This window comes from Ochlerotatus camptorhynchus, unplaced genomic scaffold (genome assembly GCF_037179485.1).
Source record: "Ochlerotatus camptorhynchus isolate MF236.1 unplaced genomic scaffold, CSIRO-AGI_Acam_v1.1 ptg000052l, whole genome shotgun sequence".
NCBI lineage: Eukaryota > Metazoa > Arthropoda > Insecta > Diptera > Culicidae > Ochlerotatus > Ochlerotatus camptorhynchus.
This window is the reverse complement of record NW_027040542.1, coordinates 1,373,580-1,397,585: the sequence shown is the minus strand read 5'-3', so window position 1 is coordinate 1,397,585 and position 24,006 is coordinate 1,373,580. Positions and strand designations below refer to the sequence as shown.

The following is a 24,006-nucleotide window of genomic DNA, read 5'->3' as shown; positions in this document are numbered from 1 at the left end:
TGAATGAACTGAAAATTCTCGAATAAGGCAATTTTTTCTACCTGGTCACTACCTGGTCTACCTGGTCACTACCTGGTCTACGAGTGCAAAATGATCTCAAAACTTGCTGCTGGCTTATTTTCGGTTTTTAACCATCTCTTTCTCATAGTAGCACAGTTGATCCACAACTTATCGGACCGTCTCATGTTTGTCAATTTATCATTAAATAGTCAGTACTTATTTAAGCTTTTCCGTGTGTTCCTTATTCTCGCCCATATGTATTCTTAAGGATTAAACTGAGTAACTATTGAAACACAGTAAGCATACTAATTATAATAGACGGATTTGATAATTTTAAGCTGTATGGAACATCTTTTGTTCTGGCACTTTTCAGAATAAAATATAATTTACTGAATGTTTTATAGATTGTAAACATTGTTTTTTTTTCTAAATAGAGTTAAAATATATCTTTATACATGTTTGACATATATTTGGCTTGTTTGACCCCATAGTCTTCTATAAATTTCCTAAAAGTTTCCCAACGGTAACCTATTGATTGTGAAAAACATAATTGGGACGTTCTACTAAACTTTTCTGACTAAATAGATTGTTAAAAGCGTTTAAATGAAAATGCCAAAAATACGTACTTACCGTAGTGTGCGCAATCAGAATCGATGGCTTGGAATTTTCCATTATAAAAACATATACTTTATGTAAAACATAATTGGCCAGTGGCAGCCAATGTTGATCCTCTCTGTTCCTTAAATCTCCACTGTGCAGTGTTTCAAAAAGTTGTCCATTCAGGAATAAGGTCATTTTTTTTTTTGAAACACTGTGTAGCGCGAGGGGGCGACTCTATCTACGATGTAGGAAAAATGTGTTTTGCTGTGGTTAGCTGCGCGCACGCTGAGTATATAGAAAGAAGATTGATGACGATGCTGGAGATTTCCTGCAAAAAGGTGATGCGCGATGCAAGTAGATGCGAGAAATGAAAGAAGATTTTTCGAAGATTGATTCGCTAGTGTGAAATTTGTTGAGCATCTACAATTGAGATTTAGATATGTCGCCCCCTCGGTGTAGCGAGCAACCACTGTGCATAACAGGATGGTAGAAGAGAATGATGAGTGTGGATTAACTCCTAATACCTAAAATCAAACATGAATTACTAAACCCTTCTCGCTTTCTTTACATTGAACAATACGAGTAAACGTTTCTTAACCCAAATGATCCAATGCAATAATGTAGTTTCTTTCAAAATTAATACCCACAGTGCAAGTTTCTAACATTTATTTCCGTTTGTTAAAATTGAGTAATTTAAAAACTTTTGTATACTTTTCTACTTTTTTCTATTGATCATTGTAAATAAAATAAAAGGACCCTAAAAATAACTGTTGACAAGTGGCCATTTTTTGTCTGTTTGATTATTTGAGAGTATACACATCGTTCTATTCTATTGTATATAGGTATATGTAAAGTTTCAAAGTGCACTTGGCTTGTTTTCTGCTTCTGATACCATTTCAGTAGAAAGGCACGTGTTTGAAATGGCTACCCGCGATTTATTTATATAAGTTTGAATTCCGGTTCATAATGGATGTATCCTTACATGGGACAATCAGAGAATTTCGATGATTATCTTCGCTGTTGTTCTAGTTTTTATTTTTGCAAAATTAAAGGCTCATCAGCTTGCATTTGGATACTACTTTCAGTTTCACAAAATGCAAATTACCGACCGTCTTCACTAAAACATGAAAACTCTAGCAGTACCAATTGAAATCTGAACGAGAACTTTGAATTTTCATCCCTATTCTGTATTCCGTTTGAAACGGAATTTTCATACAAAAAAAAATGTTTGTATGGGAAATCCGTTTCGAACGGAATGCAGAAAAGGGGTGTTTATCTTATAGAGGTGAGATATTTAGCACACATTTCGAATAGAATCACATTCTCGCTCAAACGGTCCTCTTTTCTACACACTGTGATTCTTATGGTTTATCCAGCCATACGGTCGTTCACAGATGATTTCGATCGAAACAATAAGATTGCACGATCGGAGCGATGTAAACATCTGTGCATTGTAACAGCAACGTAACATAACTCACAATAAACTCAAATACTACCACTGATTTGCTTTTCGTCTCGATTCACTCTTAACAAAATAAATTATTAAATGCTATAGCAAATCACGAAAATCTACCTGTCTCATTCTGAAATCTACTGTAAGTAGTACTCATCTAAGGTAAAAGAAATCACTCACGCAAATTAATTAAAACTATCATTCTTTTGTGTCGCATTAAAAAAGTAAACAAATTAAAATTTACATCCCGCACTTCCAAGTCCTCGGCAGACATGGTTGTGATTCGCAGAGAAACAAATAAGTATCTAGTTCTATAAAACCGATCGCATCATTTCCGGTGGGAAAGCTACACGACCTTGTTTTAACATCTGATAATTGATCCTATATCCAGCTGCCCGCCACAGCAGTATATTCTAACTGTACGCGCACTCCTTCTTAGGACGATGAGATTTGTTTGTTATTTTGGACTTGCTGATTCAATGGTACACCTTCTTCAGTCTCACAATTGTTGCCGCCCTTCTCCGGTGGATTGTTCCATGGCTGCAACTCACCGGTGCCCATGATGAGGTATGCCGAGGAACCGACGATATAGATGATCGCTAAGATCCAGAACACAATCTGCCACTGGCCATAAGTTTGCTGTCGAGAAAATAGGAAAGTTTATTGTAATAGGGTTTTATAGATCGTCCAAGACATGCAATTTTAGATCAACAATACTCACATTGTCATTAGTCAGCACGCCGACCATGTAAGCGGACACGAAACCACCGAATGAGGATAGTGTGTTAGCCATACCGAAGATCGTGCCGGAGAAATTCGGTGCAATGTCCAAACCGTTGCCCAAGTAACCGGCGGTGACGGCACCGTTCAAGAACAAAGCCAGTGTGAAGATGCCAACGGCCCAGTGACGGCTTTCGCCCATGTACACCTGGACAATCATCAGGAATCCGGGTGTCATGACAGCTGTTGAATAAACGTGGTACAAGTTAGTCGTGTATTTTGAACTACAGTTACAGTCTGCACACAGAACGGGTACTAACCGAAAGCAGTGAAGATCTTGCGAGTGGCAGTGGTTGAAAGTGTTCCGTTCTTACGCAGATGATCGGCCAGGTGGGAAGATATCACAGCCATGGCGTATTTGCCAAAGTACGGCAGAGACGACAGCAGACCATTCTGAAATTAATCGGTGATTAGTTGCGAATAATTACGTCTAATAGTAGGTCATGGTATAATGGGGAAAATTTTGAATCGTAACCCAGCTCCCATTTCAATAACACGGTGTACAAAAAAAGTTAAAAATTCCTCACACACATAACTTAAAGGGTTAACTAAATTAAATCATCGGTCTCCAATACGATTCATAGCCCCAAGTCAAAAATCAGTGCAAAAAATGGCAAAGATTGATGATGGTTTAGGGGTAACGCAAAAGATTTAAAGATCCCGAGTAACCACCAAACCCACGAACTGTCTGTAAATCACAGTTTTTGAAACATATTGTTAATAAGTATGGGGCTTTCAAAGTTTATATTAGCCGTATATCAGCCTTATATTGCTAAAAAAGGTAAATAGCGAGCTTACTGGTTACTTGGGGTTGCATGGAGATTTTGATGAATTACTATGGGAGATTTTTAAGGGTAAAGTTCACGGAATTTCTACACTTCGTGTTTTCACTGGCACTAATCTCGCCATCAAGAAGTCATGCAGATCCGAAAATTAAGCACTATGCTTGCTTCTCTACAACAAACTTGTAGATTCATGTTGAATGTTGTACATTGAGTAGATCGCCAGATGAGGGCGCTTGAAAATGCGAAGTGGTAAAGCAAATTAACCACTTCATTCGAGCAGATAAAATGACGTTTACTACCACTCGAACTTTGAAATGAAACATTATTTTGAGATTTTTTCTTCTAGAACCTCGAAAAAAGTAGCCAACATTTGTGCGTTTCACAAAAAAATAGAAATTAATTGGTTCAGTTTTGTGAAATCGCTGGTAGAAAGTCACGCCAAAACTGCTTGACAAAGTGGTCAATTGTATGGAAAAAGAATTCCCTCGTGTCCTTAAATTTCACTGATATCACTCTATCTTTGAGTAAAGTCGAGATTCAAGTTGTCCAATGGCTGTCAAATTGAATGCATGGTTGTTTTGTTGACAATAGTCAACAAGTTTGTGTCTTTGTTGTAATGAAATTCATATTTTTCACAGGCACAACACTATTTAACCATCAATTTACTCAATTTTGTTATGTTTACGTATTTTAATACTTTCACTTAACGAGAAGTGCTGCCAACCAAAAGCTCGCATAGATTTTCAGTAGAACGAACAATATCTTATGAACTACAATCAAACGTAAAAAAGGCAGCCATGTTAATCATTGTCTTAGCAACCACATACTTAATTTTGACAGCGAAATTTAGAAATATCCGAAATTTAAACTGCTAAACCTTCATAAGCCTTTATCATTGATTGCATTGTACTGACTAATATTTTGAAGTTATAAATTAATCAAACGGAGGATGGCTGCATTTATAGCAAACATTTTTTTTTTCATGATGAAGCACCCTAGTCTACATGTTAAGCTAGGTTAAATACTCAAACCCTGAACTAAGCTTTTTGATTTATTAATTTTGTTTGGCAACATTGGGTTAACATAGATTACCTTAGATGGAAACAGTGAATAGTAGAAACTATAATATAATATAGTATACTATAGTGAGGGTTTAGTAGCTACCACCTTTCTCTGTATTCGTTCAGTGTTGCCAAAGTATTTTTTTTTTTCCAACAGAAATGCCATTATTTTTTGGTCTCAGATTTCCAGGATTTGTTTTCCAAAATGTCCACATATAAATGCTTACCTCTTTGATGTTGAAGTTCAGGATGTACTTCATGTATGTTGGCAGCTGGTTCACGACAGTGAAGAAGCCAAACACGGATGCACCATGGGTCAGGATGATTGCCCAGACCGGTGGCGAAGTGATAATCGATTTCCACGGAACGTACGTAGGTTTCTTAGCCTTGGAGACAGCACTGATAGCTGTTTCGATCTCGTTAAGTTCCTCAGCAGAGATGCGTGGATGAGAAGCCGGAGTTTCAAACACTATTAAGAACCAAATGACCGACCACACCAGGGCCAGCCCACCGGTGAAGTAGAACACCGACTGCCATCCAACGGTAGCAATCAGATAGCCACAGATTGGCATGGTGATAGCTGCACCGAGTGATGAAGCCATCATGTTAGCGATAAACTTGGACCGATCCATCGGTGGAATCCAGACGGCAGTCAACGGATGAATCGCCGGCCAGGATGCTCCCAGGAAAAAGCCTAGAACAGCTCGCAATATAACTACCGCAATATAATTGGTGTAAGCAGCTATAGGAGTAAGCAAAGTCAATACACTAGCGAACAGCATGCTATATCCGAAGACGCGGCGTCCTCCGACAATCTCCGCCAGACGGCCTCCAGGCAGCTCCGTCAGCACGTAGCCCCAGAAAAAGCTTCCGAGCATCAGATTCTGCTGATAGGCGTCCCACTCAAACTTGTCCTCCTCGTTGACGGCGCTCATCTCGGTCGTCGAGGCCACACCCAAAGCCAAGGCTGTCGAGGTTTCATTCCCCAGTAGACCTTCGTCCATGCCACCGGTTGTGAGATTCTTCAGCGATTTTGCCATCACTACGATTGCAATGGTGAAGTTGACTCGCAGGGCATAGTTCAGCATAAAGCCGAAAATGACCATGATGTTCAACACTTGGCGACATGTTAGCCAACCTGAAAGAAACAAATGAAAAATAGAAATAAATTTCTCTTCAAATCTCTCCATTTTTTTCAAAAAGGTAATGAATAACAATGAATAACATGAAATCCAACTCATTTTGTATATCTTGAACAGAGTAAATGAATAACTGAATCGTATCGTTGATTGCTGCAAATTCAATTCCTACACCCTTATATTTTGCCGAATCACGAAAAATTTTACCAAAATTTGCACAGCTGAGCATATTTTGCTAAGATCTCAGCAAAAATGGCGTTTGGTTTATTTGATTAATTGATTAATTGATTACTACCTTACAAGTCTCAAACTTCACTATTAGGTTGCTCGTATAAATGACTATGATCTTACGGAAGTTTTTGCAATTTCTTGAGAATCCTCCAGAAGATCGCTTGAGTCAATTCAAAAAGCATCTTCAGAAATACAGAAGACCTCAATTGGCCTCCAAAGAAAGTCATAGTCATAAACATATCAACCCGGACAATAAGGTCAATTTGGTCAATAATATCCATCTAGAACTAAATTCAAACAGTAAATCATTCACAGCGTGACATTGAAAGTGATAAACAAATTTAAATGTGTACAATTAGGAGTTGAACTATCTGTCCCACTTCAATTTATTTCAATTAACTTTTCATGACTATCGTGTCATATGACGTGACCTGTTACAGCATCTTCATGTTTAAATATAACCGTTTTACTGCCAAGTGCGTCACGCGATTTTTTTAAAGCCAAAGATGACGAATTGTGTGACACCACAGATAAGGTAAACTAAGTAGGAAGTATCGGAGTAATAATTTGCCTACCCGATTTTTTTTTGCGTAAAACAACAGTTGAGGTGGAAAAATCTTAAAATAGAAACCACTTTGACATTGAACTGTGGGAACCGCTCGGTAAATACGCAATAATTCTCGTTTTGTTGGTGCATACAACTTTCTCTTTCCGTTAAATCAACGTGAACGACCGAGCACGGCCTTATCAGTCATCAATGGACATTTTAGACATATGGTGCGTATTTTCAATCGTGCATAGGAAGTGTTAACAAACGCAGCAGGCGGTCCACAAACAGTTGCAGGATGCCATGAATGTGAACCTGAAATCTGAGCTCAAATTACAATTACATATATGACGTATGCGTGGACGTATGTGTTTACGTTGATGGTCACCTTCGCAACCGTATAGTCAGCAGGAGTAGTAAATTGGTGTCACATCACATAACAGTTGTAAGGAGTGTAATCAAAGATGACACATTTTCCTATGTGAGTAGGTACAAGTTATGATTATGAGCGGCCGAATGATGATAGGGCATTGAAGAATGCGATGAGCGTCGTTGCTACTGCAGTGACAAACCGTATGTTTCAATCAGTATCTTGATTAATAGTTGTTCTACATACACACTTTTCCCGACAGACATATGCTGTTTTTATCTAGTGTACCAATTGATTTATATTGGTCTCGATTACATGAGTTTTTTTGAACCTTCCTACCAAACGTTTCAGTTTACAACATATAAGTTTTCAAAACAAGAAATATGCTACTTTTACTTATAGAAACATTTCGTGCATTTCACATCCGCTTTGGCAATTTTAGTAGGTAATGAATGTGCAATAAATCCAATGGAAAAAATACAACTTTCACGTGAATCAAAATAACAGTTTGCCAAACAAATTTAAATATTCGCGCTAAATGCCATTATTGCCGTCTACATTGTGATCACTGAAGCGTGCCACTCATCGAATGTGGTAAAGACCAGTTACAGCGAGATGTTAATTATTTTGAATATTTTGGTGATAATAAAGCCCTTGCTTGTCAGTCTATCTTGCAACAACACAAACATAAAGCGTTCATGCGCAACAGTTGGTGATAATTGTGCGTTCAAGATTTATAACACTATGATGATAAACAACAATGACATGCAAAATGGAAATTAATTGAGTGCTTCTATTCCACCGAAAAGGCTACATTCACACTACCAACAACAGATTAACGCTTAATCTCAATGTATACGCCGTTTTCAAAGCTGCTGCTCCATGTCTTTTTGAAATGATTTTATTCAAAGAATCAACCCGAGGCCACGATTGTTTCGCCTTGTTGTTTATGGCACAACAGTTATCTACCAGACGATTTGATTAAATGAAAACAAATTTCTCTCGGGTCGGTAGGGGTCAATTAACGTGAGTTTAAATTGAACCCTGACTGTTACCATATACCACGGGACGTAGCGCCTTCATCCATCCCAGTTGGTGTTTGCTAAAGTCAGCCTACTACGAATTGTTATTGAACTGCCAGCCTGCTTCGATGACGAATGTTCTCGAAAGTGAGAAATTTTATTTATCAATGAAATATTTACACTGATAGGCAAAATAAAGTGCCCACCCCATCATTTTTGAAATTTCTCTCATTTATTTGGTTCAAATTCAAATAAACACACCGTAGTCTGTTTCGATGTCTTACCTTTATTATTCTTTTAAAGTTACACCTATGGAATACTGAAAATATAAAGTTTTACTTGAAGTAAAAGAAAATCAATTTGGATTGAAAAAGAAAACAGTGACAAAAAAAAGTGCCCACTTCAAAAATCGGTATGTTTTCGATAAGTTTCCATCGGAAAACCCCTCGATTGTTTTTGTTTTGAAAGTTTGACATGTATTGAAGCAAACGGGTGGAACTGGTGCATTTGTACACGTGATCGCATTTGAATCAGTTGAAAAAAATGGAGGACGTAGTGATTTCGAAAGCAATTCCCGTGTGTATCCGAAAATTGGTTGTTCGTGATGTGCAAAACGGTGAATCGCACCGGTCTGTCGCTAGGAAGTACAATATCAGCAAAACAGCGGTCGGGAAAATTCTGCAGAAAATGAAATCGTTCGGATCAGTGGTGGATCGCCCTGGCAGAGGCAGGATGCGCAAAACGGATGCGAGAACGGACACCAAGATCATGCGTGAAGTGAAGAAGAACCCGAAGGTAACTGTCCGCGAGATCCAGGAGGCTCTTCAGCTAACAGTTTCCAGTCGAACTGTTCGTCGCCGTCTCGTAGCACAGGGGTTGAACAGCAAAGTTGCTCGGAAGCGCCCATTTATCAGCAAGGCAAACAAAGTCAAACGGCTTAAGTTTGCTAAGGAGCATGCTGATAAGCCCCTAGAGTTCTGGAAAACGGTTCTCTGGACGGACGAATCAAAATTCGAACTGTTCAACCGGAAGCGACGGGTTCGTGTGTGGTGTAGATCGGGTGAGGAGCTTCAGGAGGGCCACATACAAGGCACGGTGAAGCATGGAGGAGGAAATGTGATGGTCTGGGGGTGCTTTTCGTGGGGTGGAGTGGGAAGCCTGGTGAAAATCGACGGGATAATGACGGCAGATTCCTACATCGACATCCTGCGGGAAAATCTGGAAGTTTCGCTGATCCAGACGGGCCTTGAGGAGAAATTCGTATTCCAGCAGGACAACGATCCGAAGCATACTGCCAAGAAGACTAAGTCTTTCTTCCGGTCATGTCGAATTAAACCACTGGAATGGCCTCCACAAAGCCCGGACCTCAACCCCATCGAGAATTTGTGGGCGATTCTCGATGCCAGGGTTGACAAAACTGGTGTTACCAATAAAAATAACTATTTTGAAGCCCTGGAGCGCGCCTGGGAAGAACTAGATCCACAGCACCTGAAGAATCTAGTGGAGAGCATGCCGAAGCGCCTGCAGCTGGTCCTGAAGGCCAAAGGAGGACACATTAACTATTAGGCTGGTATTCTTTTACTTTATTTTATGTTTTCTGGAGTTAAAATGCAGTGGGCACTTTTTTTTGTCACTGTTCTTTTTTACACCCATTTTGATTTTTTTTTCTTCGAGTCAGTCTCTTCTTTTTATCTGGTATTCTATAAGTGAAACTTAAAAAGAATATAAAGAATAAGATATAAAAAATACTACAGTGTATTTACTTTAATTTGAACCAAATAAATGAGAGAAATTCAAAAAATGATGGGGTGGGCACTTTATTTTGCCTATCAGTGTAGGTTAACCGATACATGCTTCGTGATGCCACGCCACCAAAGATGATTTGTGAGGGTGCCATGCGACAGTTCACTGCGTCTTGACATTGAAATTCGATTAAATCGGCGTTTGTCGATTCGTGTTTTTTTTTTATTATTATTTGGCGTCGTATTTTTTATCAGACGTGGGCTCGCCTCTGATGACTGGGCAAGCTGAATGACGTTGGATATTTCTTAACGAGTTATGACTTCATTTTTGAACATTTTAATTAAGCGCAAAAATAATCAACACTTTTGTGGAATTAATATTTTGTTACATACGTTTTTAATGGCCAGCACATTTTTTAACGTTGGCTATTGTCTATGTAACAGTTGAGTGTACACTAAAAGTGTTAATCAACGGACAATGACCGCATCTATACAAACACGTGTTACATGAGCTGATACGCAGTAATCGATGTGACATTATACAGAGTAAATGGCGACAATGTAGAAAACATGCACAATAATTTAATGTAAATTAAATTCCATTTCAGAATTCTCCTACAACACATATCACGTGGACTATAGAAGCAAAATAAACAACAATCTTTGATTTATACTCGTCACAACATCGCATGACGCTACACTCGCCCTATTCTTGCAAAATGAACTTTGAATGTTTACTTTACCGTACACATCCAGCAATACAAAAACAGGAAAATAGCTCTATTTATTACATTCGACTGGAAGAGGTTATTTATTAGAAACGATTGCTGATAAACAACTCCATCTGAGAACCCAAGCAGGCCTTGGACGACTGTACTTACGTCAATGATCGAAGTAGACAAGCCCCCAACGATTCTGTATTGTAAAAGCTAAATCACACAAATATTTTAAATTGATTCCAATTTCTACCCATATTTATGCTAATCGCATGGTCACGAGCATTATTGCGAGACCTTTTGCGTATCAACGGTAGCCACGTGGTCGTATGTGGCAGTGAAAAACAATGATCTCCAGAATACGGATGTCGAAACATCACACGCTGGAATTTTACATCGAGTGGATTGTATTAATGTGATTTTAATTACATTCGCTGTCAGCCGTACCTCAGTTGGCATTGGCATCGGATGCAGATAACAACTCGACATGACATTGTCGTATTGTTGTCTCGGATGAGAGACGTATATAAAATCGTAATTGGATTACCTGCTGTCAGTACATGCAGCGAAGTCGCAACCACAAGTTGTGGATTTTTTAAAGATATTCATGACGTTTTCCACCACAATACAATAATGCTTATAGTGCATCCAATTACTGTGATCATCCAAGATTCTTCCATTCAGTGATCATTTCGCCGCTTGCAAGTGATATTAATTTGTTTATTACATCAATTATTAGCAACCAGCTTGTTGTTATCAACCCATATATACTAAACAAAAGCTGACGAAACTTCAATCTTCAATAACATCATTTGGCAACCTGTTGATAAACGACTTTAGAAACAACAACACCAGAGATCTTTTACTGACACAATAAAGCCTAAGATTAATATGTATACAATTAATTTGCAAAGCGAACGCAAAATCATGTCTCAATTAAAAACCGGATTCGAAAAATTCTTGTTCACAAATTGTTAAGTGAAAACAAAACACTATAAGAAAAGAATCCAAGGCTGTTTCTGGTATAATGCAATAATTTCATGTTGAACAACTTTCACTTTCACACAGAGGGACATGAAATATGGTTGCTACTGTTCAAGTACCTTCGCGTTGATTCATATTATTGTCAAATTCCTTATCACACGCAACATGGCACTTCACTGCACCTGACTACGTTTTTCTCCTCTCGACCCTGTCGTCAAGCGAGGGTAGGTACGCCTATTCGCACAAATTCATTGATAACGAACTCAGTCAGTTTTTCGAGCAACCGGTTTCTAAGAATAACAATAAATTGCAAAGATTTTTTGCAGCCTTGCGAAAGGAAATAAAACAAGTAAAATTACGCCGAAGCGCCAAGTCACGAAAGAGTCACAGTTTGCGCATGATTTGCGCCACAGCCTGTGTTGACCTGTATGATTGACAGGTTGTTGATGTATTTTTTCTTAACCCGCGGCCATCTATACAGCCAACTTAGATTTGTTTTTTTTACCACTGTTCATAATCAAATGTTTGATTACAAGGTGCTTGTAGAATGTTTAAAATTGGACTTTTATCAAACTCAGGTTCAAAATAATCAGAAATTTGGTTGCGCTAAACATACTATGTGACAATAGAAATGTGTTCGCAGTAAAACGAAACGAACTGTTCTGACTGACGTACTTTCAGCGCTCAATCGCTGTCGATAAGAATAGCTCCACTTGAAATTGTTTTTTCCGGCGATCGTTCGTCATTTTTGTGTATTTTAAACACTCGCCGAGTGATTGACTTTGTACGCCAACAGTACGGGTAGAAGATGACGTAAAATTATTCAAAAATGAAAATCACTTCTCTAATGATCAGTTGAGATTAATTCCTCATTGAAAGATTATCGAACTTATTCGCACTTTTAAATCAGGTAAAAAAGTACCTAAATTCTAAAATAAAGCTCAAACATGACTGAAAAGAGAGAGATTATTTGACAATCTTTCTTCAAGCGTTTTATGATTCAACAAAAAGTGCTTATGCAAACAACTATTTTTTTTTAAACGCTATTTTCTTTGTAGATCCGTTAGGGGCCGTAAAACGCGGAATGGATTTTGCATTTTATAATAGGTTCAACAAGCTTCTCGCACGCTGTGTTGCACAATGGCACTTGAAACGTGAGCAACATTTATTACAATTCCTCTGAGCGTAGCCTACTGATGGTAGGTGTCAGTGTCACTTCTGTTGTACCTGTTGCTGCTATTCACAATCAGACAATCGACAAATACACAGCCTGTTACTGACTGACTGCACTCTGGGTGTTATTCAATGTCGTGGCACCTTTTACTACTTACCACTCAGCTCAAAAGCAAAAATAAGTGGTAGATGTAGTGAAGCAAATTATATTCTTTTCCATGTTCGATTCCGCACAGTTAATACAGACTACTTAGATAAGATTGCCTTGTCAAGCCGGTATCTATCATCACACAATTCAGCTTGCTTGTCAACAATTCAATCAGTCGCAAGACAAAAAAAACGACTTCGATTGCTGGTCTAGTCGGCACAAGCGTCTATTATGTTTGTAATACATACCTTTGCCACCTGTAGTCATTCTCTAGACGCCCTCCTTCTGTCACACCTTCGATTGTTACTTTTATGTCTTCTCGCTGGCAAACTAAGCGACGAGCCGCTACTGGAATAGAGAGAAATAAGGTGGAAAATCAATTAGCACATTGTAAACACTACACGAAATGCTTATAATACTTGTATGTCTGAAAAAAGGAACCTAATGTCTGACAAATGCCAAGGTCGCAATCTGGTTAAAAAATACTGCGGTTGATAACACACATTGAACACTTAAAACGAAAATAATTCGACGTTAAACGTGTACTGCGTAAATAATCGCCTACTACGTTATCCACTGAACACCTAATCTAATCATTGCCACTGTCTCAGCTCATCTCATGCGAAGGTTATACTTCCACGTCAGTCCCATCGGAGCAACCCAGACGGCAGAAGTTGTGGTGACCACAGACCAAAGGTCATTTACTTTGTGCAAAATATTGCGACGCCAGGGACGACCACCGGGTGCTCTTCTTTCGATTGGTATGTATTTTACAACAAACCGATCGACTTCGAAAATTTCGGCTGGACGAGGAAAATGAAACGAAAATTAGCTATTTTGCTTCTCGCTCCCACGGAAAGCAGAAGAGAAAAAAAAGATAAATTATAATGACTGTGCTCATTTGCGCAGTCTGGTGGTCGATGAACGAAATCCAAAGCAAAGCACGTGTTTGAGCTCTGGTAGAAGGTGTAGTCGGAGGATGCACCGGTTGAGGAGAAATAACACTGATTATTGGCAAATCAAAGTTATCCCCGTGGAGAATAGAAGATCTGTGAATGTGATAATGATGTTGTTTTTACTAACGTAGAATTGTTCTAAATACACTCAAAGTGTTGTTATGTTACTTCATACGTGAAGTTTACGATTTTCAGAGTTGGTTGGAAATGCTATCTAACATGAAGCTTTAATGTGATAATTTGTTCGCTAAATAAGTGAATTTTAAGGTTGTAGTTCTTCTATTCTCCATAGGAGCTAACTTTGATTCGCCAATAGAACTAGCTCCATAACATAGAATCAGAATACAAAAAAAAGGCAGTTAGAAGACGTCATTTAAAGTTTGTTCGATCGAATATACAGTCAGAGAAACTCTATTTCGCAGTAGGCTGGGCATTATGCCGTACACACAGCTTTGACGTCGGGCAAGCAAGCGTACAATTGTTTGCAATATTAAATCATTTTTGAGACAGCTTTAATAATTGAATGCTTCGTACTGCTTCTGACAGAACTGACCACCAGAGGGCGCATGGATTTCAAATGATTGTATAAATAAATGCGCAGTTAGTTTCATGTATTATTTCTACATAATATTGTTATTACTAAAAGAACAAAACGTCGAAATCGATAGAAGAGAAACTGCCGATTTTCCCTAAATCACCAAACTGCAAATAATTGACGGTGCAACATCTGTCGGATTCGACGGTGAAAAGTAGTATTCAATTACGAAATTTTAATCGATTTGTTTACATCACCCAATTCTAGTAATTTTAAACCACCAACCATTCCACTGTGCTGAACGCATCACGTGCTTATACGTTTCGCGCCACATTCCTGCGTTCTACAGGTTACAGCATCCCCAGCACCTTTCCAACCCGTTCGCTCGATGCATGCCCGCATGGTGGCATGGCTTTAGCGTCAAGGCGAGCTAGCAGGACTCAGTGAAATGACCTCGTCTGAACTCAATTTTCTCGCATTTTTAAATCGCTGACTTGGCATCCGCTCCTTCTCGGTACCAAACGGACGCGTCTCGAGGAGCGGGATTTGCAGAATGTTCCTCCTCAACCGGATCGGCTAAGCAAGCAACCTACTATGACGCTCTTCGTTTTCTCTCCACACACATGTGAACTTGATTTATCATGGCGGTTTATTTTTAGAGATACATACGCTTCTAACTTTTAGTGGCGTATTCACCAACAAAGAATCCGTATTTTAATTATCTCATATTTCAGAACCGAAGTCCCGGTTTACCTTCAGGCATTGGGCTCATAACTACTCCTTCGACGCAAACAGGTAGTCAGAAGCCCACGTCTTCTCAGAAATTTGCGCAAATATTGATGAATGTCTTCCTCAGAGCGGAAAACCAGTTCTCTCCAGAAACACTCACTCCACTCCGAGTAACCTTCACCTTTTTTAAATGATTATACGTCGAAATTCAGGCGAACGTCATCATCAGTGAGGATATTCGTTAGGAAAAACCCCTCACTAGGTGTTAATTTTTTATGGAAGCCATTAGCGAATGGTGGTGATGTTGCGAGCTTTTTTGAAGAGATAATCCGATGAAAGGTGTCATTTTAATTTTTCTTAAGAATTTGACATACTCACGAGACAACCAAGTTTAACGAGCTTGCAGAAAACGTGATTTTCTGACCGACTGGAAGCGGGCCAAAAACGTGCGAATATTTCATGAATAATTCAACTTTATATGCCTACGCAAGCGTGGCGGTTTGCGTAGAGTTGAATGGTGAATCATCATCACATTTTTGGAAAACGTAAAGGCCTTTGTTCGTTCTTTCCTATATATGTACGCAAGGAACAAAAAACGCGAAGAGATGGACCAGCGCCACCTTTATTGGCGCTACATAAGGGATTATGTCGATTGTAGTAGACTGCGACGATGTTTACACGTGGTGGGGGAACTGTCAATATATCCTACTGGCGTGTGGTGTACACGGGACTAGCACCCAGCAAACAATGAAATTCGACGCCGTCAATGACCTTGATATAATTTATTAACTTAGGATGAAGGATGACCATTTTACAGACCATGATTTTCCATAAATAGACAAATGGACGAACTGCGACGCTAGTATGTAATGTTATCTTGATTATGTTAATGATTGATGATCTGTTAAACATGTAAACAACTATCAATAATTTGAGAGTGCTTTGCTAAAACATCATAGACTCATGTGAAGTTGTTATCGAAAGATATATTGTGTATCAAAAAACACTTTCGATAGATTCGTGAAATCTTGACTGCTGGTTTAACATATTTTTAGATTTTTCGGTATAGGTTTGAGTTTGATTGGCTGAGTGTGTATGAAGGTTGGGTATTTTAATAAAATGCCTTTAAAAAAGCTACACTTGAGCAGTTCTTCTTTTTTCCATGAAACTTTGCACAATTCTAGATAGAGCTGGAATTAGGGCGTATCTGCCTTTGTAAACAATGACTTCTCTTGTTGATTTCTCTGAATTCAAGGCACGACTAAACAAACCAACATATTCATCGGGTAGGAGAAGCCTTTCTCTACTCGATGGTGATGTCGATTTGCCATGGAGAGCCATGACTTCCGAGAATACATCGAGAGAAGTCATTGTTTACAAAAGCTGTTACACCCTAATTCCAGCTCTATCTAATATTGTTTGTTATGGGCAATCATTCACATTTGTGCTAAAATTCGGCTATTTTCAATCTTGCAACGTGTTTCAAAATGGCGTTTTAGACATTTTTAAATAAATTGTAGCACGAAAACGTCACTTCTATTCGAAATGACACAAATTAGGGAAAAATACAATATTTTTAGGAAAAATACACACGGCAATATTTGTTACTAATTTTGAGTAAAAAATAAAAAAAAAGTGTTTAAAACTTAAATAACAATAAATATTTTTGTTCGATATTTTAGAGACAAAAATTAAATTTGAAAACCTTGGACGTGGAGGGACCTGAGATTAAGCCCATGATGTTCTTTTCAGTAAGCAGAAACAGTCGCTCTAAGGCCACCGAGCCCGTCATATCACATCACACCACTTATTATCGAGGTGTTGTTGTAACCATTTATACCCGGCACCGACGACGACGACGGCAACATGTTTCACAAAACACACGATGAACTAGCAAAGTGACTATAAAACTGCTTAATATTAAGAAGCCGGGGATTGATCCCACGATTTTCTGCTCAGTAAGCAAAAACGGCTGTCTAAGGCAGCCGAGTCCCTCATATCTCAACACACCACTTATGATCAAATTGATGCTATAACCATTCAAACCCGGGGATGGTGCTCCTTACACCAGAATAAGCCACTGCGACTTTCAAATCCGTATATATGAAGCTACAAAAAAGCACTTAGGCTTTATCTAAATTCTACTTTTAAATGATGTTCATTGTTTCGATATGGTAAAATCGAAACAGAACTTGTTAAGCCTCATATTTTTCCTTTTTTTATATTTCAGAAACAAGCTGCACTAAACTTGGACATAATTTGAAACTACAGGATCAAAACCAGTGCGTTAAGTAACTTGTAATTAACGATCAAAATTCATATTTATGAAGTTTTATGACATAAACTGAGTAGGTCAGCAGTGGCTTCTAATTTGTCTCTTATGAAATTAATTACGTTGCAACATGAAAGTTTAACTCATCACAGAATAATCTAGGATCTTTTTTAAGATTTATATAATTTAAATTATTGGTATAAGGATCACTCTCTAGGCACCCCAATTAGCTATACTGGTCACACCTAGTCAACCGCACAAACTGATCAATAAATCACAGAATCTGTCGGCTATGAATATCAAATTAGCACTGTGTGCGCTACACCATCTTAAAGACGTAAAACTCCAATTCTCTGAAAATTACAAAGTGGTTTTAAAATACAAACAAATGTTGAAAACACCGTGTCAAAATTTCCTTAATACGAACAAAAAAAGTCATATTTAACATTGAGGCAATCTGAACGTATGGACAACAAAAATCGTCTACATTTGAAACTTCACTGTAAATGTTGCTCTAGCAGAAGTGTTTCGTAAATTATTTAAAAGCTAGTCTGAACTTGATAGGGTCTAGGATAAGAGAGGAGCGGATTCAAAGCAAACTGCCTTGGCAGGTATAGGTGCTTTCTAGCAACACTTCCAATGCAATCAAGATAGGCACTGCTCAATTGAAAAAATGTACACACTTAATTCAGATCACCGAAGTCGGTAGGAATTTGCCGGGTTTTTGAACAGCAGAATAACTCGGTAAAATTTTCAAATGACCGTTACACGTGAGAAATCAAGAACATTTATAAATTTCATTTTTCATCAATAAATGGGGTAAACTGAACAAATTCTGTACAAGTTCAGGATAATTTTTTTATTAATTGGATTTTGCACTGATTTTGAAACTTTTACCGACAGTTCTGTAGTTCAAAATTTACCGAACGACGGAGGCCTGGATTAGTGTGTATCGGTGTTTATACATCATCTGAAAGAACTTCGTTTTCTGAGCACAATGATATTTTTTCGAACCCATAGACTTTCATCTCTATTTTTCAATCAAGATATAAAGCAAAATAATAACTTAACTGTTTGACGCTAAGCTTACTTATTGACAGCTCGAACCCATACAAAGTCCCACCGAGGGGCGCTAAGATGGTGATTTTGGTTAATGCAATCGCACTTATATAAAATAGTTCAAGTGAAATAAAATTGAGGCTATCGGTTCCATTTTTAATGCAGATTTCAAATATGCATTTACCTCAATATCCTGAAAGAACCCAATTGGCTCTGACTTTGACAGTTCACCAGTGCGCTTCTCTCTTATCCTAGACCCTCTCTAGTCTGAACATGTCATAAATTCGTAACATATGGATACGTTGGAAATTTTTTAGCTAATGTCCTCTAGTAAAAGTTTGGACATCTGCCGAAAGCTGTTCCAATCGAATTGGCAAAACGCACTGCTTTGTTCGGTTGGAACAGTTTTTTTTGTCAGTTTTATGTTGACAATCGTCCATACTTTTACTGGATGGCTTAAAAAGCCTCTTCGATGAGCAGTAATGTTTCGAACGTTTAAACTTTTCGACCATCGGCTTACTTCGATTCGTCAGCTTTCGATCACTTGTTTACTTATTTCGCAAGCTACGAACGTGCAATGTTTTGATAGCTGATGAAGCTCATTATACACGCAAATAAATGGCATGAAAATCAAATGTTAGTCTGGATTTCTTTCGTACGCTGTATATGTTTCTTACAACACATATACTGGCAGTTCTTTGGATTGTAGCGTACAAGCAATTTTTTTCCAGAATTAATATATTGGCTTAAAACCTTCTCGAGATGATTTTCCAGCCGCAGTGCTATTGGAGAAAATTGAACTAACATAAAAACTACAAAAATGATTAAAATACTGCGGTGAAACATTAAAATTCTAAATACTTTTTATGCAAATCTGTAATAGATTCTTACATTTCTCGGTTGGGTATATTTTCCTCAAGCATATTTTTTGTTGATTTCGATTAAACTACCTGTCTCATTAATACTAGAATGCTAGAATCTGGTTTCCAAAGAATTAATTTCAAATGCCACCGGTTCTTGGCAAAATGGACCCTGATCATAAACAACTCAATGGTAGGAGTGTATTAGAGCATAACTCACTTTAGACCTTTTGTTTTAAACATTTGTTAAACATAATTTTAAGGTAATTCCACTTGATCGATAAAAATGGTAAATAACTGTCCATTTATGAATGGAAAAGTAATCACATTAAATTTTGGAGACAATGAAACGTAGTGGACCGTTTTATCTTCTTCCTTATCTTCAAAATCCCACAAAAAATAGTGGCCAAGGCCATATGATTCCCCCTCACATTCGATTCACGCCTTGATCATGAAAATCTCCAGTGAGTAAGGTCAGTACCGTGTTCAGCTCAATTTATATGTTAAATAAATACATAAAAGAAAAAAGGTGCGCCTCTCTCCGAAAGATATAACCATTCAGTATGTTTCCACATAATATGGTAAGCATATACATGATAGAAGATGAAACTAAAGGGGAAAGAACGGTTAAATGTGTGCTCACGCTGTGAAGAAAGGTCGAAGAACCGGTGCAACATGAATCGATTACCGCATACATGCATTTCTGCATTTTTCAAACTCCCGTTCAGTCCCAACGGGGTGCTATGTGACACGAATATACACTTTATTGTACATTTTTTTCTTATGGTGGATCAAATGCCATGTGCCGACTTCTTCGAGACGGAACTCGAGACACAACATGGATAATAGCGCGTCTTTTTATCAGCTGGCTTGCCTCCTACCATGGTGAGCTGCGTCATTACCGTCGATTACGGACAGCTGCTGGCACAATTGGCATAAAGTAATCTTCAATCTGACGTCAATCTTCTTTTTTTGTGAATGAAAAAGACCTGTCCCTACTCAACTACAAAATTGGTTTCAATCCAATCTTGGAATTTTATCAACCCAATAAAATCACTCCAAAACTAAAATCCTTGTTATCTTTGTACCGTTATTATAAAAAAAAGCCTACGATAAACTCAAGTTGTCTTGTACTTTTAAAAAACGCTGAAAACTCGTCTAGATAAATTAGCATTTCTATAAATATTTAAGCACCGATACTCGCGTGCATTACTGCAACGATTCTCTCTCAATGAGCAATATAAATTTAAACTGTTCGTTTTGTTCTCTGTAATTTACCACCAACACACCAACAGAACAAGCTACAGAAACTATCTTAAAAGGATGTAGTAAAATGTGTTAAACCCACTTTTTGCTTCTTGGAATCCGGTCCAGGAATATATGCCACTCACAGTCACTTGGCCACAGTTGAGCAGTAAAAAAATAATCACTTCACCACTTTTAGCAATCACATTTATTTCCACGCAAGTCACGAGAGAATTTTCCGGCTTCCACAATTTCACGTCCACACGGCTCGACTGCGAGTAGCAAACTGATCGATCGCAAGTGCTCTAGCGGCAGACCCGCTCCCTGATGACTGAGCTGAACCACCCAAAACCAATCCCACAGAGGTCGAAGCCGTCATAGGATTTCTCGTCTCTCCTTCTCGTCGTATGCAAGCTAAACGAACGGGGGTATTAATACCTATACACATTAAATATTTGTGTAATTCTTGCTTTCATTCTTCACCAACGGCAACCCCTCAGTCATGTGTCTTCTTCCGTCCGACATGTGCTTGTGCACTCTCTAGCTCTCTTTCCGTCCATTCGTCCGTCTGTAGGTACGTCTTTCCATCAGTTCTTCAGTGCTGTTTCGATTCGCAGAGTTTTCGTTCAAAGGCGTTTGTGCGCACTTTCAGCCAACGCTCAGCTTGCGTCGATATCCCGCAACGCGACGCGTACCCACCCATCTTCGATCAGCATGCACACCACCACGCCGCCGCTCACGCCACGCCATGTGGCTCGCTAGCACATCACCCAGACGAATGTGTACGTACAACATCGACGTAGGTACTACACTGTGAATTGAGCATAACTCGGAGAACAACATCCAAGGAAACGCATGGTTGGCTAAGTAGGCGACAAAGATTCAGTACATACATCAAATTTTATGCTGGTTTCGGTGACACGCTTTGATACAACATGTTGCTCTTTCAGAGATTTATTTACGTTTCAGCTGTCAATAAGCAAGAGCAGCTTCAATGAATCGCCTGCAAAAATACTTCACGTTTGGTAACGCACGAAAGGTTGTTCTGTATACAACTCATGTTCATACTGGCGGTAGAACTTGGACAGCTGCGGTTAAATTTAAAATAAAAAAAAATCACCAGAACTTAGCGTTTGAAATATTGTTATTAAATTTTCATGAAAGATACAATGGAGTATCGAGTAGGGTTTTTGATCTAATTTCCGTCCTACTAAGGACATCCCGCAATTTACCACGCTTTTTGGAAAGGGTTTGAACAAAACATGGAATGTTTTCATCAAAGATAACTTCTAAATTTATCCACCTTTTCATACGTACCGTTGGATTTGATAAAGAGTCAAACAATGTTGAGATATTATTAAAAATCTAACACTGCTTCATGCTTCTAAATTCGTCCTACGCGTTTCAATTCCGTCCAAACGCATTGAAACGCCATTAGATTTTCTTCGTCCTACGGATAAACGGAGAAAAAGGGGATGCGCTAGAAGCGCTTCTTTTGTTTCTTTTGGGGATGCGCTAGAAGCGCAATTTTATGTCAAAATTGACGCTCGTATATGTCAGTCTCAGAGCACCTAAATTTACATGAATTTTTCTAAGTGTGTGGATCATCATAAGGAAGCACTCCCATTTTTTTCTCTGATAGGGAAGAGCGCTACTTCGTCGTAATCGCCCATTTCCGTTCTATCGAGCAGAAATCATCAATAATATCAATGATTTCACAATGCACAAAACAATAATACGTTTGTTCCGATGCGTTAGTTCATTAGCTACAACATAAATCCTACTAGAGCGCATTGTATGCATATTTACGCTCATTGTTCTCAAAAGAGATGATCCACACACTTAGAAAAATTCATGTAAATTTAGGTGCTCTGAGACTGACATATACGAGCGTCAATTTTGACATAAAATTGAGTCATAATAGCGCAAAATTCAGCTCAATCAAACGTACTTTTCGTCGAGTAACGAACTTTTCAGTCTCGGAGCACTTAATTTTACATGACGTGTTTGTTTACGTGTTCCGTCACGTGTAAAGTTAGGTATTTCCAAGTGTGCAAATTTGCTACAAATGAGTTACGATTATCTAATGAATTGGTAAGATTGCAGAGTTATAACCTCGTAAACTCCGTAGCATAAATCACTGGCCAAACTGAGCAGTTATAACATGTTATAAGACTATGTTGATCACATTATTTTTTTTAACAAGGCATTGTCGAAACTCTTAGCACTCTCACGCAAACGAACAACACCATCTTGTTGGGGAAACATTCCCAACAAACATTGAAAGCTGAATAAGAGCTTGTTCATACAAAATTTAGTTTCTTCAGCAATTTTTTAGCTTATTAAGCTTTTAATCAGTTTTAAATTGTTTGTTGGGTTACCCTTTCTGAGATATGTGGCATCACTGGTCAGGCGCCAAGAGAGAAACGGAATTGCCCTAGACTACTTGAAATTGATGCACAGATAAAGATAAAAAATTGTCATCGTTCAAACAAAGCTTATCTGGTATCACGGTCAGCGTGATTCATCTCACCTTGGCAACGGCAAATACAGTGTTGAAACAACAACCGCTTGGCTAACGATGCGTTTGAATGTTTAGATAGCCTGGCATTTGAAACAAAAAATCTGTTCTATTAACTACATTTCTAAGGGAATTATTTAAACTTGTCATAAGGCTATGTAGCAAATTTCAAAGCCAAAATCACATCCCAACTCATAATGTAAAATAGGTCAAATATATGAGAGATCATATTTCATAGATGGAAAATCGTATGTTTTGCTGCTTTAAGGTCAAATTTCATATACCTGGGTTGAGATTTTGTCTTTTCAGTCTGTTTGTTGAGAATTTTTAGTTTTCTTCCACATAATTGCCGTTATAATTCACTTCTGAAAAAGGGCAAGTGAAACCAGTGAAATTCGGTAATGGACGAGATCAATGCTAAAATATCAGAAAATGCATTTACTGATTTTGGTATTATCTCTGTTTGCTGATATGTTCAGTAAATTACTTTACCAAATGTCGGTACATTCTGATTATTATAACTGCCGCACACTGTAATTTTCTCTTTCTATAATTTTTAACGACGAATTAACTCGGCAATTGGGATATAGCTACAATCTACACAGCAAAAATTTTTGATATCACATCAAAGTGTGCACCCACTTAATCATGTAAAAAAATATGGTGTAATATTACTTGCCAAAAAGGACAAAATTTTCATTAATACAGTGCATGAACTGACATTACACTGCTTTTACTGCATTTGTTTATTGATGTGGCCATAAAAATTACATGAGATTTTCGACACGATTGAAATGCATCCTCTTGGATGTAATATTAAAATTTATGTTTTGCTGTGTATCCGATGTATTTGACAGATTTTATAAGCAAAACTGATGATATAGCTTAATCCTCCTTGATGCATATCGCTATAATATTGCCAACTTAAATCAAATCGCACATTCGAATGCGTTTACTTCCAGTTTATCGTGTAGCAAAGCGTATCCCGCAGTGTGTTTGTGGTTTCGAATACGTTTTTGTACATGACACAAAAGCTGTTGAATGGTTTATCGGATTGTGGCTTGGCTATTCATTGATT

At 38.2% G+C, this 24,006-nt stretch overlaps 1 protein-coding gene across 3 annotated transcripts; it reads right to left on the bottom strand.

The window, feature by feature from the left end:
- Positions 1-1,251: 1,251 nt before the first annotated feature.
- Positions 1,252-20,726, bottom strand: LOC135717218 (sialin). Of its 3 annotated transcripts, none has more exons than XM_065239196.1 (6): positions 20,511-20,726; positions 13,000-13,099; positions 4,907-5,817; positions 3,094-3,226; positions 2,775-3,016; positions 1,252-2,692 (listed from the first exon to the last, which is right to left on the bottom strand). In XM_065239196.1, exons 2-6 carry the CDS (start codon positions 13,016-13,018, stop codon positions 2,489-2,491), a joined length of 1,509 nt encoding a protein of 502 aa, XP_065095268.1. In that variant the 5' UTR covers positions 13,019-13,099; positions 20,511-20,726; the 3' UTR covers positions 1,252-2,488. The 3 variants fall into 3 exon arrangements, with proteins under 3 accessions (XP_065095268.1, XP_065095269.1, XP_065095270.1); XM_065239197.1 differs by having other exon boundaries at positions 13,000-13,096; XM_065239198.1 differs by lacking the exon at positions 20,511-20,726 and adding an exon at positions 13,171-13,185.
- Between the last annotated feature and the right edge of the window lie 3,280 nt (positions 20,727-24,006).

Coding starts and splice junctions, on each gene's coding strand:
- LOC135717218 (XM_065239196.1), bottom strand. Junction 3,227..4,906: donor TGAACTTCAACATCAAAGAG/GTAAGCATTTAT, acceptor GATTAATTTCAG/AATGGTCTGCTGTCGTCTCT. Junction 2,693..2,774: donor GCGTGCTGACTAATGACAAT/GTGAGTATTGTT, acceptor TTTTCTCGACAG/CAAACTTATGGCCAGTGGCA.